Source organism: Lingula anatina, chromosome 4 (genome assembly GCF_051362555.1).
Source record: "Lingula anatina isolate TDL-2025a chromosome 4, LinAna3.0, whole genome shotgun sequence".
Classification (NCBI taxonomy): domain Eukaryota; kingdom Metazoa; phylum Brachiopoda; class Lingulata; order Lingulida; family Lingulidae; genus Lingula; species Lingula anatina.
In genome coordinates, this window is record NC_141770.1 from 16,656,633 (window position 1) to 16,672,634 (window position 16,002).

The following is a 16,002-nucleotide window of genomic DNA, read 5'->3' on the forward strand; positions in this document are numbered from 1 at the left end:
ATAAAATTTGTTTTAGATACTAAACCGATTTTGTATCATTTTATGTTATGGTGGACTAGTGTTGTATGGATAGATCTACATGTAGACCTTCCGGCCTTCCTTGTTTAGTAAGTTTGAAGCAAGAAGATCTGCATATAAAAGAAATAGGAGTTTATTTTTCAATTTTGGATCATTTGAAAATTTTAAAATAAAATTTAGAAATAAATTTGTTCATTTACCTTTAATTTGATGTGTTATTTTTCATATCAGGGTGAAATTTTACTGCCTGGGGCCAATTTTACATGCCCTCCCCCCTGCTGCATTTTAGTGCTTATTTTGGACGACTGGCGGCAGCACCTTACGGGTCATGTCATGTCACTGGAAGGCTATGCCATTAATGTACCCTGATTTTTTTTATATTGTTTAGGCTTTGAGTAGAAGTATTTAAATCTGAAGTGTTGTGTTTGTTGAAGCATGGAAAGTATTTTTAAGAGAATTAAACGTTATAATGGAAGTGAATGGGATTTGTATTAATAGCATTGCTAAATGGGAAACTGTGTTTGGACAGTTAATGGACATCGTAACCAACAATATACGAGTTGCAATGGATGTTTAAATAAATAATTATCTGAAGTAAATAGTAGCCACAATAATCTTTGCTGAAAAGTAGGATGGAAATTCCATCGATCAATTAATGCGAAACTTTATATACAATACCATATACAGCTCTGTATTCGTGGTCACTTCCGGTGGCCACATGCTTTCGGGGTTGAGCTTTGTAAATAATAATTGAAAGTCGCGCTTGTTTATGTTAGGTTATGAGTTATGGGAAAGTCTAAGAACAAGAAAGGGAAGGGGACTAGGAACAACCCCACAGGTCTTCCAAGCGTCAAAGATTTTAATTTAGAACAAGATGAGTTTGGAGATGGTGACACATACAACAACTCCGTGGCCAATATTGTTGAAAAGGTACCCGTACAAGAATAAGAGTTCCGACTTAGATTAGTTAACTTGTTGCTAATGTTTTTCGCTAATCTTATGTTTTATGCTTGTCTGAATGTGCAAGTTGTTTCTACGTGTCTGTCTGACACTGACAGACAAATGCACGTGTTTGCATCTGGTAGAACTAGAAAATTGGGTAGAAATAGGGACTGCTTGGTTTCAGACTTACTCTACAATTAATGTAAGAAAGACGGAATCTGGGGACAGATTTTGTGACAGCTTACAGATATTTTAGGTCTCTGTTCCATTATTTAAAAAGGATTTTGATTTCAATGACCCCTTCCTACAACATCCACATCCAATCCACCTACAGTGTATTACTGGAGGACTTGCCCCTATAAATGAATGTGACTGTTTAATCATGAATACAACTATCTGGCATTCTAATTTTTTGTGCATTTATCATGGCATTTGCTTTTTATCAGTCTGCTTTTATTCCTAAGTAGCAATCATCTTTTTCAGTATCAGTTCAGCCAATAAAAGGAAGTGCAAAATGTACACTACCAATGTACTGTAGAAATAACCATAAATGTCCACTCTGTTTTCTTTTCTTAACTTCATGTCACACACTGAAAAGTCAAGGATTTTTCTTCCATTCGAGACTCTGGTTTACAAAAGTTCTTTTTGCCTCAGCCAAATTATTTTATTTATTTATTTATTTTTTGTTGACTGTTTAGCATTGTTCATTGTTTCTCATACTTCTTTGGTTATTTAACATGAACTGCAATTTTTTAATATTATGGAATAATTTTTTTTCAGCACCAAGGCACATATCAAGAAAAGATTATATGTGATTGCATCCCTATTTTTACAGTTCTTTAAAGGTGGTTTGTTGTCTCGTCATTTCTTAAATTTATACTAACATTGAATACTTTCTCTTAGCTCCAGAGCCTAAATGTAGAAGAGAAGATATGTGCTTGCAGCACTATTTCTACCCTGGTCCGACAACCGAAGGCCATAAGGATGCTACTTCAGAATAATGTTGTTAAAGTGATGGGGCCACTCATAGTGGACAGTAGTCAACAAGTCAGGAAGACAGCACTAGGTGCACTCAGGTACAGTAACTGTAATCATTAGTGATGTCAAGGATCACTGTGACAGTGTCACTGGGTTATGTTTGCATTAATACTAGGTTTTGTATCAGCAGTAAGTTTATGTACAATATCTGATTACAATATCGCTCTGTGTACCACCATGGGGTTTCTATCAACAGATTTCTGTCAAAAAGTAAGTCTTGAGTTCTGTACGGATACATGTAGATCTTATAAAAGTTTGTGGGGAAAGTTGGGTAATTTTTTTTTTTTTTATGAACCACTTTTTGTTTGGTTTTGAAAATCTGCAGTCACATTTCAATATTAGGTTTAAAGGGCCTAATTTGTAAAGGCAGAATTGAACATTTTGGAATGCAGTCTTTTATTTTGGTGAAGAAAATGAAAAATAGGTCTTGTGGATAGCAAATTTGTCATGATTAAATTTTGATTGGCTGAAGTATCTATTGATTTAAGGACATTTTTCTTAGAATAACTAACTACACGAAGTACATTGCTGTGTATGTAATTTCTTTCTATGAGGGACTTAAATTTTTCCTTGTTTATTTTATGATTATCTATTTAAAAAATAAAATATTGTTTATTTGATGTTAAGAATTATTATATACCTATTGGGATAAATTTTCAAAAATTCACCTGCTTAATTTTCAGGAACATGACTGTAGATGGCAGCTTTGATGTTTGTGACAAAATGATAGAAGCAGATGTGTTGACTCCACTGTTTTCTCTCCTCGCCGAGGTAATTGCATGCCCATATGATACATATTTGTACCTTTGTTTGATTTCCATTTAACCTAAAGATTTGGAAAGTATCTATAGATTTCTACCCTCTACCAGGGCAGCAGATATTATAGCCACTTAGAAGATTGACCATATTAAGCCAGAGACATTATCTGTGAATATCTAGTGAAAAATCAATCAGCAGTCTAGGTAGAGGTGATAGATTTTCATGTCTGAAAAACTTGTAGATCCAGAATTTTACCTTGTGCTCAGAAGAAGTGGGGTGCAGTGAAGTTAACTTTTATGTTACAATGTAGTTTGTTCAATGACATTTGTTGGCACTTTACCACAATGTATCTGTTGCAGTATGGAGAGGAGTGGAGTCCCAGTGACAAGGACGAGAGACTAGATATTATTGTTCAAGCCACTCATTTACTGTGGAACTTATGGTAAGTCTTTTGTGGTAAAGAAAATAGCTTAAGTGTGATTATGGACATTTTCTTTCATTTTTTATTGGAGCTATCTTTTATATAAAAAGTAACTTTTTTACATATGGTATCATAGTAATTTATTTTAATGATTTCCTCTTTAGAAAAAAAATAGTAGTTACTGAATTTAGGATTTTTAAAGAATATATTTTATAAGTTTTGATCATTCACAATAATCACAAGAAATTGGTATTTGTAATAATTTCAGTGAGAGCAATGAAATAACCGTGAAGAGATTTAACCAGGAAAATGTTTTGCCAATATTACTACAGTGTATGCAGCCTCAGGTGCATGGCTATAATCTGGCACTGGTTGTAGGTAAGACAACAGATAGAAACAGACTGTTCATTGTTGAAAATATAGATCAGGGGCGGATTCAGAGTTTTTTCCTGACAGTCTTCCAAATTATCTTTGTTGATCCGTTCTTCATTTTTGACCGTCTTCCGACAGAAAAAATTAGATACCCACCAATGTAAACTTGAAAATCTGACCGTCTTCCGGAAGACCCAGTAGACAGAAGCATGCCCAGGCATTTTCAGTGTTTTTTAATTTGGTTTATATCACCAAGAGCCCCTTTTATATATTTTGTTTTCCCAATTCAGCACAGTGTCTACAAACAGTCAGCGAGGACAATCCAGAGATCATGTCAGCACTCAGCAAGGAGGCCACCATGACCTTACTGATGGATCTTATACAGAGGAAGCATGCGGATATGCAACAGATGCTGCTCAGAGTGGTAGCGGCGGGTAGGTGGAGTTAGAGAGAGATGGGGGAACTGTAATGAGAGCTTGAGGGGGGGGGGGGGAGGGGATGGAATATGTTGTGAAAGTGAAAGTGGAATGGACGTCCGTTAGAAACCCTAGTCTGCTCCCAATTACTTTGTACAGGTGACAGGAGTCCCATATACGTACTAACCCCAATACTCCCACTTACCTGTACGAGTCACATGGTACCCCCGACTTTCATTCCTAGGACTTCTATTCCTGTCACAAAATGAGAGAGAGCTGTGAAAGTGTATAAGTCTTAGACTAGCTAAATAGATATATGAGTAAGGTTATTATAAAAAAGTTTATTAGATGCAGAGGTATGTTTTTTTATTAATTTGCCCATTCTCAGTCTATGGCTTATTTTCTTATAATGTGACAACTTTCAAGTTTCTGTGGAATTATTTAGGGTGTCTGGAAAAAAATAACAGACACGATGTCACTAAAGCGTGATTAATTTTTTCATCTAAGTGAGATAGCGAAAATTTTCAGAATTTTATTCATATGCAGATATGTGTCTTTATATTTAATTTCAAAATTAATTAGAAAAAAATCATGTGCTCATTATTTCCAGGCATCCTGTATAATGCAAGTGGTGGTCAGTTAAACAGAGTGTCCGGCTCCTTGGTCACTGCAGTGGTTGGGACACTGGCGGAGGCTCTGGAAGTGGACGCATACAGACACATTGAGGAGATGGCATTTCGACTCAAACAGAATGATGCTGTAAGTACGGTAATGATTTTTTCAATGGGGAAAGGTTATCAGTTTTTTAGATACATAATTTTAGAATCAGTAATAATATATTTCTTCAGAGCATTTGTGGTGCTTTTTCTATACAGAATAGAACTATAAAGTATCCTGCTTTTCAATTAAGTTGCTACCATTCAAGAGGAATGTTCTTATTTTAAGAGTTAATGACTAAAAATAGAGTATCTGTGAAATGCACAATTTTCCCTATTGAAAAGATCGATTGAAATGATTACTGTAATGCCGGCAGTTTTCCAGAATTTGAAATCACGGGTCTTGAAATTTCAGGTTTGCATCATCTAGACTAGATGTAGTCTGAGTGATAACGATTGGCAACAAATTTTAAGAAGCTGTCATTATTTATTGAGCAAAATCGGTAGATATCAAACAAATATTGGAAGAAAGCCTTGTAATGAGATGCTGGTAGCTGACAAAGGTTTTGTTAAGACAGGGACCTACATGTGTTCAGTATGATTAGGTTGTTATTCAACTCTATATTGCAGAGATGTATTGCAGAGATGTATTGGGTTTCTTTTTTATTTGAATAGGTAATCTTTACCACTAACTGTTTGCATTTCTGCGAGGAGGATATGTTTTTTTCTGTTGAAATTATCTTTGCTTCCACTTCCATTGTATTTTGTATTGTATTGTATAATATCTTTGTAAAAGATGATACTTAAGGTTATATGTGTGCTATTTTTCAAGTCTATGAATGGCACAGCAGAAGGTGGGGCCATGGAAAATGGAGCAGGGGATGGAGGAAAAGATGAAAAGAAGCACACAAAGGTATTCCTTAACTGATGATTTTATTGCAAACATTTTTACTGCACTGAAATGGGTATTTTATCACCCAACATGTGTTGAAGTATCTTTACCAGTTAGTATTAAACTTTTTCACTGAAAAGCAGTTTTTGAAGTCGTAATTATCTGTGCACTGGAGGGGGTGCATACGACAACATAACATGTATTGAAATACCTTAAAATAATTAAAAGAAATCATTTTAAAGCATACAATGATGAATGTAAATTGTCTCCGTGTTAACATTTTTCAGAATGGATTGGAGAAAGAATTAAATGAATTAGAATGCCTTTTGACTGCCCAGAGGACAGCTTTGGAGATTATCACTAATCTCTGTTGTACAGATGGTGAGTAACTCTGTCTTCTGTGTAACCAGACTGTCTTGAGCTGTGTGGTTTTTTAATATTTTGGATTTTATGCATATCCTGGGCTTAATTTGGATTATCAAAAGTTATCTTCTTGTCCTATAAATCATAAGCATTTCCATAAAGGTCAGATGAGATCACTGAGACTTCTGGGTTTTCAACTCCTGACCAGACATAGTCTTTTTGAGGAACTTTTAGATATAAATATCTTTGCCTCTCAATGCTTTAAGATTGTGCAATTGTCGTTAATCCTGCCAATGCATTTATTTGGGATTGGTCTACCAAAACTTCTATGTAGTATTTTTTTTTCATGAATTTCTATGAAATTTCTGTATGTGCACACAGTTTGTCTTGTGATGTCACAAATTTTTCATTTTTTTCTTCTGAAACACATTAAAACTGGTTAAATTTTTTGATCTGACCACATTAAATTGTTGCTTCCTCACAATATCCTTGTACAGATAAGGTCCACAATAATGTTGTGATGATTTTAGCAATGATCGAGGCAGGAGGAGGCATGAGAGAGAACAACACAACTGTGTGTGCCTAGCTTCAACAGTCACAGTTGAACAAATCTTTATGTCACTCGACATACATTGTATTTCTACGCATTTAGTTGTCCATTATAGCAATACTATAGTTCCTCTCATGGACCAGCAACTAAATGTATAGGAAGGCTATAAATTTTATGAATTCCTTATAGCTGAATCTTTCAATTTCGTTTTAGATTGGGTGTGGGAAGGTGAAGGTTGTTTTATGAGGGGTCTGGCATAAGTTTTCACTATTACCATTGTTTTCCACATTTTTTCAGATGAGGAAGAAGTGTGGGAGGACCTGGACAGCAGTGATGCCAGCTCTGATGAAATGTTAACAGCAGATGTTGATATGGAGGGATCTGATGAAACAGTATTAGTAAGTGCACACTTTTCTAACAGTTTTAACAAGCAGTGATTTTTCATCAAGCTAATTGTACACATTTACCAGCACAAATTGTCTAGCTGGTCATCTAGCTAATGTTAGGTGAATAGCCTCTGTCTAGGGGGTGTGCTCACCTCCCCCCCCCCTCCACCACACACACACACGTGTGCACGCACCTAATGCCTTAGAAAAGTCAGGTACAAATCAGGGAGGGTTGTCCCATCTATTTAGGCTGCTTCATTCTTAGTACATAACACATCTGATAAAAATTGCTTGCTGACAGTTTTTTATTTTATGACATAAGCAGGTGATACTTTTCTAAACAAATTTTGAAGAGATTTAGATACCAATATATGAAACACAAAATATGCTAGTCTCAGATTATTTTTATTTTTAATCAAATTTTTAAAAAATTGTATTGATGTTAACAACATTCCTGGTTGTTAAAATAACTTTTAATTGAAAACATCTGAAAAGTTTAAGTGTAGACAGTAGAGATGTTTATTTGGTAGTGATAAGTATAATGAAATTTGGCAAAATGTTTAGAACTAAAATTCAATTTGACATTGAAATAGCACTATTCAAATTTTGGATATTTATTTATATTTATCATGTTCCTTTTTAAAAGTGTATTTGTTACTTGACAACTTCTGTAAATTCCAGAGTCATCTCTGTGTCCAGTCTGAAGTTCACGGTGCTTTTGTTACTAATAATCTTGTTCCTAGAGTAAGTGTGAAAATCTTGATTATTTTATGTAATGTGGGATGCCTTTTTTGCTCCAAAAGGGGTCATACTACCATTTTATTTACTAATGATAGAGCATAGAAACGTTAATAATTTTAAATTTTAGAATATTGTTAAACTTAGTTCCTTGACAAGGAATATAATTATAGTGTCTCTGGATTTGCTTCAATACATACATATTTCAGGATATCAAATTCATAGGAGGTAGAAGTTGTTGATTTTAAGTATGTTTTTTTAGGTGATGTGCAAAACTAATTTCCCCAGTGCTGAGGTTCACACAATATTAAGCGGATATGGGAGGGGAAAGAAATTGTTGAAAAGGTTAGAAGTTCTGTATATCAAGTTGTACAAATTCAAAGGATGGATTGGGCTTTATTCTTGAGGAATATTAGAAAACATACAAGTAAAAATTGGAAAAATAAAGATTTGAAGTACTGATTTACATGTATGTTGTACTTTTTTTTTTTTCTAACAAAATCACAGATTTGGCTCTATAGATGGGAAAGGAAAACAAAATACAAAAAAAATTGATTTTATACTTAAACCAAAAACAGTAATTTGAAATTCCTGGTTTTTACTTGAAAACTATGAATATAAATATATAAAAAGAATTGTTTTGATTCATTACAGAATTTTATGTAGTAACTGGAGTTATTAAATTGTGAAAAGTGAGTTATAAAAAAAGATATATTTGAGATTTTAAAAATAATAATCTGATTCATTGTTTCTTCCAGTATTGAAGTCCTGCAGTCCCGCTCCCTGTTGTGTGTCAGTAACATGGTCAGTGGTATGGACATTGAGGCACTTGGAGGGATGGACAAGCTGCACTTAATTTGGGAGAACCTTTCCCAACTTGCTCTTAATAAACAAGGTGATTGTGACAGTACATATCAACAGTGTTTGTGTCCTTTACGGATCAGATAGATGGACGTTATGAGAATTAGATTTAGGTATTGGTCAGAATTTACTTTTTTACCGTATGAAGTCTTTCTATTATAAACATAATTGTTTAATTCTTAAATATACATAGTCTGCTTAAGGTTTGTATTTGTTAAGAAACATGGATGAAACAGATTTAGGTGTTATGAAGAGTTAACTACTTATTTGCAGTTTCATATATAAACATATTGCTTATTAATGACATGAATATTGGACAGAGATGTTGTGAAGGTGACAACTTTTAATTAAAAAAAGAGAGAGACAAAAAGATTTAGGGGCATGAAATCTCAGTATGTTATATCAGTGGCAATTTTAAAGACCAGCAACCAATTAGACAGTTTAGATCCATATAATATATTCAGTTATGTATTCCCAGCTGTAGAGAGTGCAGATCTGTTGGAAGCTGTCACCAGTGCCATGAGAGCAACTATACAGAAACTGGCTGAACACAAGTCTCCTAAGGTATAGCATAATTTATTGATGTTTAATGATCTTTCAAGGTCATGAAAGGTATTTTAGTTACATAGAATTCACCATTAAGCATGTTGTGCACCAGTTTGTGTCATGTAACCACTTCATTCTCTACTTTCCTCACAGTTTCTATTTCTTAAATGGTTTACGGTTCCTAAAATATCACCATTACCAACAGTTCTCCAGTCCTACCCCTTGTAATTCAGTTTGTATTTAAGATATCACAGAACAAATTTGTCTTGACTACCTTACACATTTTCATTGTGTCACAATCCTGAAATATTCTTTCAGTTCTCCAGTGTTGTCCCCAGTGACCTCCAGTTTGTGTTTGAGCTGGGACAGCAGAGCAGTCATCCCCCAGTCAAAGCCAATGCTGTGAGGATATTGTCCACTATTGGTTGTCTGCTTGCCAAACAGATGGAGCCACATAGCCTGCTTAAGGTTTGTCCTTGTTTAAATTTTATTAGATGAAAGCTTTAGTGTCCTCTTATAGAATAGCTGCTTATAAACCAATGGAGATGTGTGAGATTTGTTTGAATGCTTTTCGTAAGATCTTATTATCAGAGTCACTGCACTGTGGTCAACCTGGTCTGACTTTAGACTTTTTTTAGTTGCCAATACCAATATAATTTGGTCAAGCCAATAAGTATATTCATTTGATGTGGATGTGTCTTGGAATAGTTAGTCAAAAAAGATGACTTGTATGCTAACTTACGATACTCATTTAGAGATGGCATTGTGTTGAAGTCTGTCAGGTTCAATCGATGTCTGTTGACAGTCATATTCAGTGTTTCACACCAAAACCTCAGTGAGCCATTCAAAACATTGTGGCATATGCCTAGTTACTTTAGTATAACTCTGTTTTGAGTCATTCTTTTATTCATTTGCTATTGCAAGAGGTTCCACCAAATCATTTAAATTAAGGCTAAAGTTTATTTTATTTCATATATACTAATTATTCATTAAAAGGCAGTTAGCATTTTTATTGATTTTCACTTCAGAATATTGGCACATTTCTCGTGGAAATAGTGAGCAAGGACCAGGAGTTGTGGGTGGTTGCCGAGGCGCTGGACGCCATCTTCGATGTGTTTGCGGAGGATCATCTGGACCCAGTTGTCAGGGAGATAGGGTTAACAGACAAACTCAAGGCTGTGGCACCACAGCTGAAGGCTAAGGTAAGACTGCTCCCTATGTTTTGGAAAATTTTACGTATTCATTTATTATAACACCTCCCCCCCCTACCCTACATATTCCGAAAAAAAAAAAGCCCCCTTTTTTTCTACAGCCCTGTGCATATTTTGCACAATAAAATTATTCTTCAGGTTTGTATTTAATATCCTTGTAAGTTTCAATGGTTTGTTTCTTTTAACATGTATATAGATCAGTTAAAGAGGTGGATACCCTCTGGAGGTATATTTTGATATCTTTTCTCCAGATTCATCAACAGAAGAGAAGCCTAGGAGACCATCTTCCTATCATCATGACAGCAAGGACAAATCTGATGCGGTTCATCAAGTACAAATCTTGACCAGGAGATTGACTTAAAGATGTTTTTTTTCCTTCTAATAGTGACTTAAAACTCAGCAGTCATTTGGATCAGAGAAATAATTGAAGTATTGTACTTCAAGTTCCATTATTTTCTGTAACATGCAATTTTTTCATTCTTTTTATATAGTCCCAGTGGATGATTTATGTGTTGTCAGAAAAGACTGGCGTTGAATGTGTGGGTATTATTAGCATTTTGCAGAGATCTCAATGGATGATTACTGTATGCAAAATCAGTATTGATAAGAAGTGTTGCCTCAACTTTTGTCTTCATCTTTTCCTACGTTTCTCTTGATTTCAAGAGCAAGATATTATTTTCGTTATGAGATCTGAAAAGCTTATGGTTTCATTTCATCCAATATTTTACAAGCAATTCATGTATTTATTGTCTTTTTTCTTTTGTTTTGGTGAAACATGAATTTGGCTCAAATTTGTGATAAATATAATCCTAGTTTTGTTGTTTAGGATCCATGTGGATATAACACGTGCGAAATGTGTGAGGATCCATACTGATAATAACTGGATTTGCACACAATGATTATTTTACAGAATTGTTTTTAAATGATAAGCCATGCAACTTGATGTGTTAATGTTAAGGTCATTTTATTGTTAACTTATTGTTATTATATCCATCAAGCAATTGAACCTTTTGATTGGCTGTTACCCTTTCCAGTATATGTGAACAGGTAAATAATGAATAATGTAATAAAGTAATGGTAAATGCTTAAGAAGAAAAGGCATGGACTTTGTTACAGGTGAAAATCGCATACATTGAGAGAGTTTAATAGTTGTCAGAAGTAAATGTTGGTGATTGTATGGACTGATGTTAATGTTGCGTTGGGATGGGGTAGGGTGTGTGTGGGGGGGGAGGGGATTCCTGCCTGTGCATTTTTTTCACAATTTTCTAGTACTAACTTACCATAACATTTTTGAGGTTCATTTCAGTGTAAAATGTTTTGTTGGGTAAACGCACGTAGACATCCACACAGCTGTTATCTTGTCATGTTTTATTCTGCTGGCTAGGCTGACCAGAGAGGGATGAGTCAACTCGTCATTTTTCAGCCACTTGTTACTGAGTTGTGATGTTAACTGTGGAACTTAATTCTTCCGAGTTCATTTTTGTCTACATCTCAACTGGTTATTACAGCTCTTAATTTTTTTTTTTTCGAAAACAAATCCAAAAGGATTGCACAAGATTTGTTACGTATCCAATGATGATAACTATTCCCATGATTCAAGTAAACTGTATTGCTTGTTTAAAGATTGATCCGCTCACTGAGTCAACCACTTAATAAGAATAATGGTACAATGTGCTCACGAGCAAGATTGAGTTTTTATTAGTGAGAACAACGAAATTGAGTCATTGCTATTTTATTGGTTGGAATTTACTAATGAACGAAACAAGTTTGTTCCAAAATTCCGTAGTGCCCATTGAAATAAAACATTTGCCATTCTAAATCAACTTTTTCACATCAGCATTGCATACAAATACCCATCATAGTTTTCTCATGTTTCATATAATGTGTATACAAATAGGTGTGGCGCAATCACCACATCTGGATGCTCTGCACAATCGCACCTAACACATTTGATTCGTTGTCTGGATTAATTACAGCGCACTTTATCACAACACTGGCCTGGGATCTTCTCCACGTGACAGTCCGGGGGCACGGGCCACGGTGGACATCTGGTGAAAAGAAAAGCATAGTGATTAGAGTAAAAAATAGTGTCATGTTTTTATATATGGTACACGGTCACACTGGACTTGCTACGACTTGCTGCACACCATTCTGACCATTGTCCACTTTCTGGGCATTTGGGGTTTTGTAGACATTATAGGCCTAGTTCCTAATATACAAAGACTCTTCATGCACCAAAACAGAACGGTTGATAACGTTAATTTTAGTTTATTTTCATATTCTGTTTTATAAGGAAGTTGACCCGCCTCAAGGGTAAACGAAATAATGAATATAAAGTAACTGATTGAAAACAGACGAAACAAATTAACGTGAACAGAGTTCAATGGACCAATCCTTGCAAGATAACTACTATGAATACATGCAGAGAAACTTGATACTGGTAAATACACGAAAGCCTCTTTTAAACCGCTTGTTTTCTGTTGTGGTTGCATAACTAACTTGTCAAGAAATCTTAATCTATGTGCAGACCACGTAATACGGCAAAAGATCAATATCTTATCTTAACTCATCTACCCTTTTGCGAAAAAGGGTATTCGTTATAGATTTACTGTCATATGGGGCAACAGAGGCATTTTAAAACGTTTAATATATGAACCCACCCAAGTTATGTATCTGGACGAAATCGAACTGTGCCGTAAAACATTTTCAACACTACAACATTTGAAGAATCTAAGCATGTTACGTAGACGTGATGTTTTTGCACTTTTGTTTTAAGCGTTTTATTTTCGATCTATCTAGATGAGGGTTGTTGAAAGATGAAAATAAAAAAAAATGTTTAATTAGTAAATTTTAAATGATAAAAAACATAGTTAATGTTAAGGGTCGGTGTGGGATATATTGCAAATATTCATTTTACGTTTGTTTGAGATAGATTTTGTAAAAATATAAGTACGTTATAAACCTACGAATCAGCTGTACACAATTTTACATGTAGTCCTGAAGGTAAGGGCTTCCATTAAGGAAAGATAATATCGTTAATAAATAAACAATTTTTCACACAAAAAATGTGTTGGATAAAAAGCGCCAGTCTTTCTGTCCAATTCTTTACAATGGTTGTACAAGATATGATGAACGAACAGTCTACGTACCCTTCTCGGCACACGAAGATGTCATCCTCGAGGCATTTGCAGTTCAGTTCGCATTCTACGTCCCAAGTCTCCCCAACCCTGTACTCCGTGCCCTTGTACGTACAAACGCCTGGAGAGAAAATACACTTTGTATTAGAGCGCATTCAAGTATGCACATTGTTACTTCCTACACCATCATAGTTAGGAAATTGATAGTACTACTAGTCTACTACTTCTAGTTCCACAAGCAAATTTTTTCCCATGTTGTTGCTCAGCCAAATCTAAATTTATATCTCCTTTAATCAGCGACAAATGGAAAGACATTCATCCGAATTCCCTTCTATACACCCTGCGTTTCGATGGATAATTGTCCACCCCATTTTCGCGTACCTAGTCGAGGCAACCCCGTCCCCATTTCAATTCTACCTCTATGGTGCACCACACCATTTCAGTGACATAGAAAAAATCCTGGTTGCAAATTTTCATGATTTTCTTTATTTGCCAAATGGATTGCAGTTGCAAAATGTGTTCGGTTTCAAAATGCAGCTCTACTAGTCTATTCATTTACTCGGCTTTGAGTAGCGGGGAAAAAGTACTAACCTTCGCCAAGGAGATATGTTTTTGGATCCGTAAATCTGTTTGCAACATTATGGAAAAAGTCTTTTTTTTTATGAAATGAAATCAGAAACTGTAAGGAGTGGACCAAGAAATAATATAAACGATTAGAATACTGTGGTGATTCATCAATTCATTAATATTTGAATATTAGTTAATTATTTCTGTCTGTTCGTTAGCAACATTATGCAAATATTTGCAGACAAACTTTGATGAATTTCTTTGGAAACTGACCGTAAGGGATGAAGTAACAAACAATTAGATTTGGGAAATGATCCGTTAATTGATAATTACCTTAATTAATAAAGTCTGTTTTTCTGTTATGGAGGGATTTGGATGAAATTTAAAGGATAGGTCAAAAATGGTATAGATTTGGGTGATGATCAATTAATTAATTATCATTGGTAATGGGAAGCTTATTAACTTACTGGTCAGCTAATAAATGATAAATAATAATTATAATTGAGTTAATAAGAGATCGATTTATAAACTAACTAATAAAAAAATGATAATTATGATAATTGAGCGGCGGAGGTCTGCTGTATTTGGCCTTTTTTTTCTCATTTCACTAAATATATACATACTTATTAAGAAATATATAGAGACTGCAACCCTGAAGATCAACAAAGTTTTAATTTCTTTGCGTTTAGGGCGAATCAGGTCTTCTGAACATTTCTTTTTATTCAATTTAACAAGCAAATTTAACATCTTTCGTTTACTATAGCTATACAAACAGTCAAATATTCATGCACGTGTAAATAATAAATATCGTATGAGTATATGAATATATAGATAGAATTATACTGAAAATTATGATGGAAAATGTATCACCTGAAACCTTGTTTTTCTTGATACTTGCGCCTGCAATGAGAACGCTCAGTCCAGCTAAAGTCACAAGTAACAACCGCATCATCGTCGCGTGAGACATCCTGGAAAATGAAAACAGCTAATGTCCTTTATGTAAAACCTTTAACAGCAGTATAATTGTGATCTTTACCGTGACCCCTACCGTGAAGTTTTGTTAAGTGAGACGTTTTTAATAACATGTTCGTATTAATCGGTGAACAAATCTTGGTTGAGTTTAAGACGCCCTTCAACGAACGTCAGCCACTAAAATTTCATTGTCATGTAAAGACCGTGCCTAGGGCTATCACCAGAAAATGGCAACTTTTCATGTGGACTTTTGAACTATCTTAAAGGTATCTTTAAAGGTATTAAATTACCGCTGTTGGAGAGGGTTAAGTAGAACTTGTGATCGATTGGCCCTGAAAGGCAATTTTAAAAAGACACTGTGTAAACCGAACCTTTTGCAAGGCGGTCGTTCAATCCCCCTTAAAGACACGCGTGTAAGAGGAACCTGTTACTCTGACTCTAATAATAAACCAAGTACCTGTCTAAGCGAAAGAGAAACGACGAAAGCGTGCGCGGAGATTTAAACTGAGCAATAACAAGAAGATTACAGATGGGCAGAGCCACACGCACCTTACCTCCTACCACTCCATACTGGTATGTATGACAGTGAATATCTTTTAAACCATCTACAAGCGGAAAGTCTTTTTCACAGACGGAGAGGAGTTTCCCCCTTGGCAGTAGCCACTTAAATATTTGTTGTCAACAGACATTGTTATGAAAATGACAGGAAATCGTGAGGCTCCCGCGACATTTTAAGAGTGCATTTGGATGTACGCTAATACCATCACTTCTCGCCACGATAAAACCTGGTTCTCAATTTCATGTCTTTCGATTTTCTTTAAAACTACCATACCAGTGAATAAAAAAAACGGCCCGTTTCAAGTAAATAAGGTTGAAAAGAACTAATTAAAAACAAGCCTCTGAAATGACCCACAATCTTTCCCCCTGTGTCAAAGGTGAAAATAATGATTTTACTAAAAATGTCAGTACCGTCTGCAGAGGCACAGTAGGCCTATTTAAATTAGGCCTATGAACCTACATGTATACCCAAATATGATTTTCCCTACATTTAGGTTTTGTTTCTAATTCTACGAGATACACTGAGGAATTAAGACCTGTAATCAGCAAGTGTTGCGTCACTGGCCACGTCAAAGGACAAATCTCTGTCAAGCCGCTTA

The 16,002-nt window shown here is 35.0% G+C and overlaps 2 protein-coding genes across 2 annotated transcripts; one reads left to right on the top strand and one right to left on the bottom strand.

The window, feature by feature from the left end:
* The first annotated feature begins 694 nt into the window (after positions 1-694).
* Positions 695-11,346, top strand: LOC106150861 (HEAT repeat-containing protein 3). Its single transcript, XM_087011598.1, has 17 exons — positions 695-948; positions 1,864-2,036; positions 2,682-2,769; positions 3,117-3,199; positions 3,447-3,556; positions 3,841-3,984; positions 4,577-4,725; positions 5,455-5,535; positions 5,802-5,895; positions 6,725-6,825; positions 7,495-7,557; positions 7,814-7,896; positions 8,310-8,446; positions 8,891-8,976; positions 9,277-9,426; positions 9,987-10,160; positions 10,421-11,346. Exons 1-17 carry the CDS (start codon positions 805-807, stop codon positions 10,511-10,513), a joined length of 1,953 nt encoding a protein of 650 aa, XP_086867724.1. The 5' UTR covers positions 695-804; the 3' UTR covers positions 10,514-11,346.
* Positions 11,347-11,885: 539 nt separating this feature from the next.
* LOC106175721 (U-scoloptoxin(16)-Er12a-like) lies at positions 11,886-14,955 on the bottom strand. Its single transcript, XM_087011599.1, has 3 exons — positions 14,744-14,955; positions 13,319-13,427; positions 11,886-12,217 (listed from the first exon to the last, which is right to left on the bottom strand). The coding sequence occupies exons 1-3, from the start codon at positions 14,838-14,840 to the stop codon at positions 12,136-12,138; spliced, it is 288 nt and encodes a 95-aa protein (XP_086867725.1). The 5' UTR covers positions 14,841-14,955; the 3' UTR covers positions 11,886-12,135.
* Between the last annotated feature and the right edge of the window lie 1,047 nt (positions 14,956-16,002).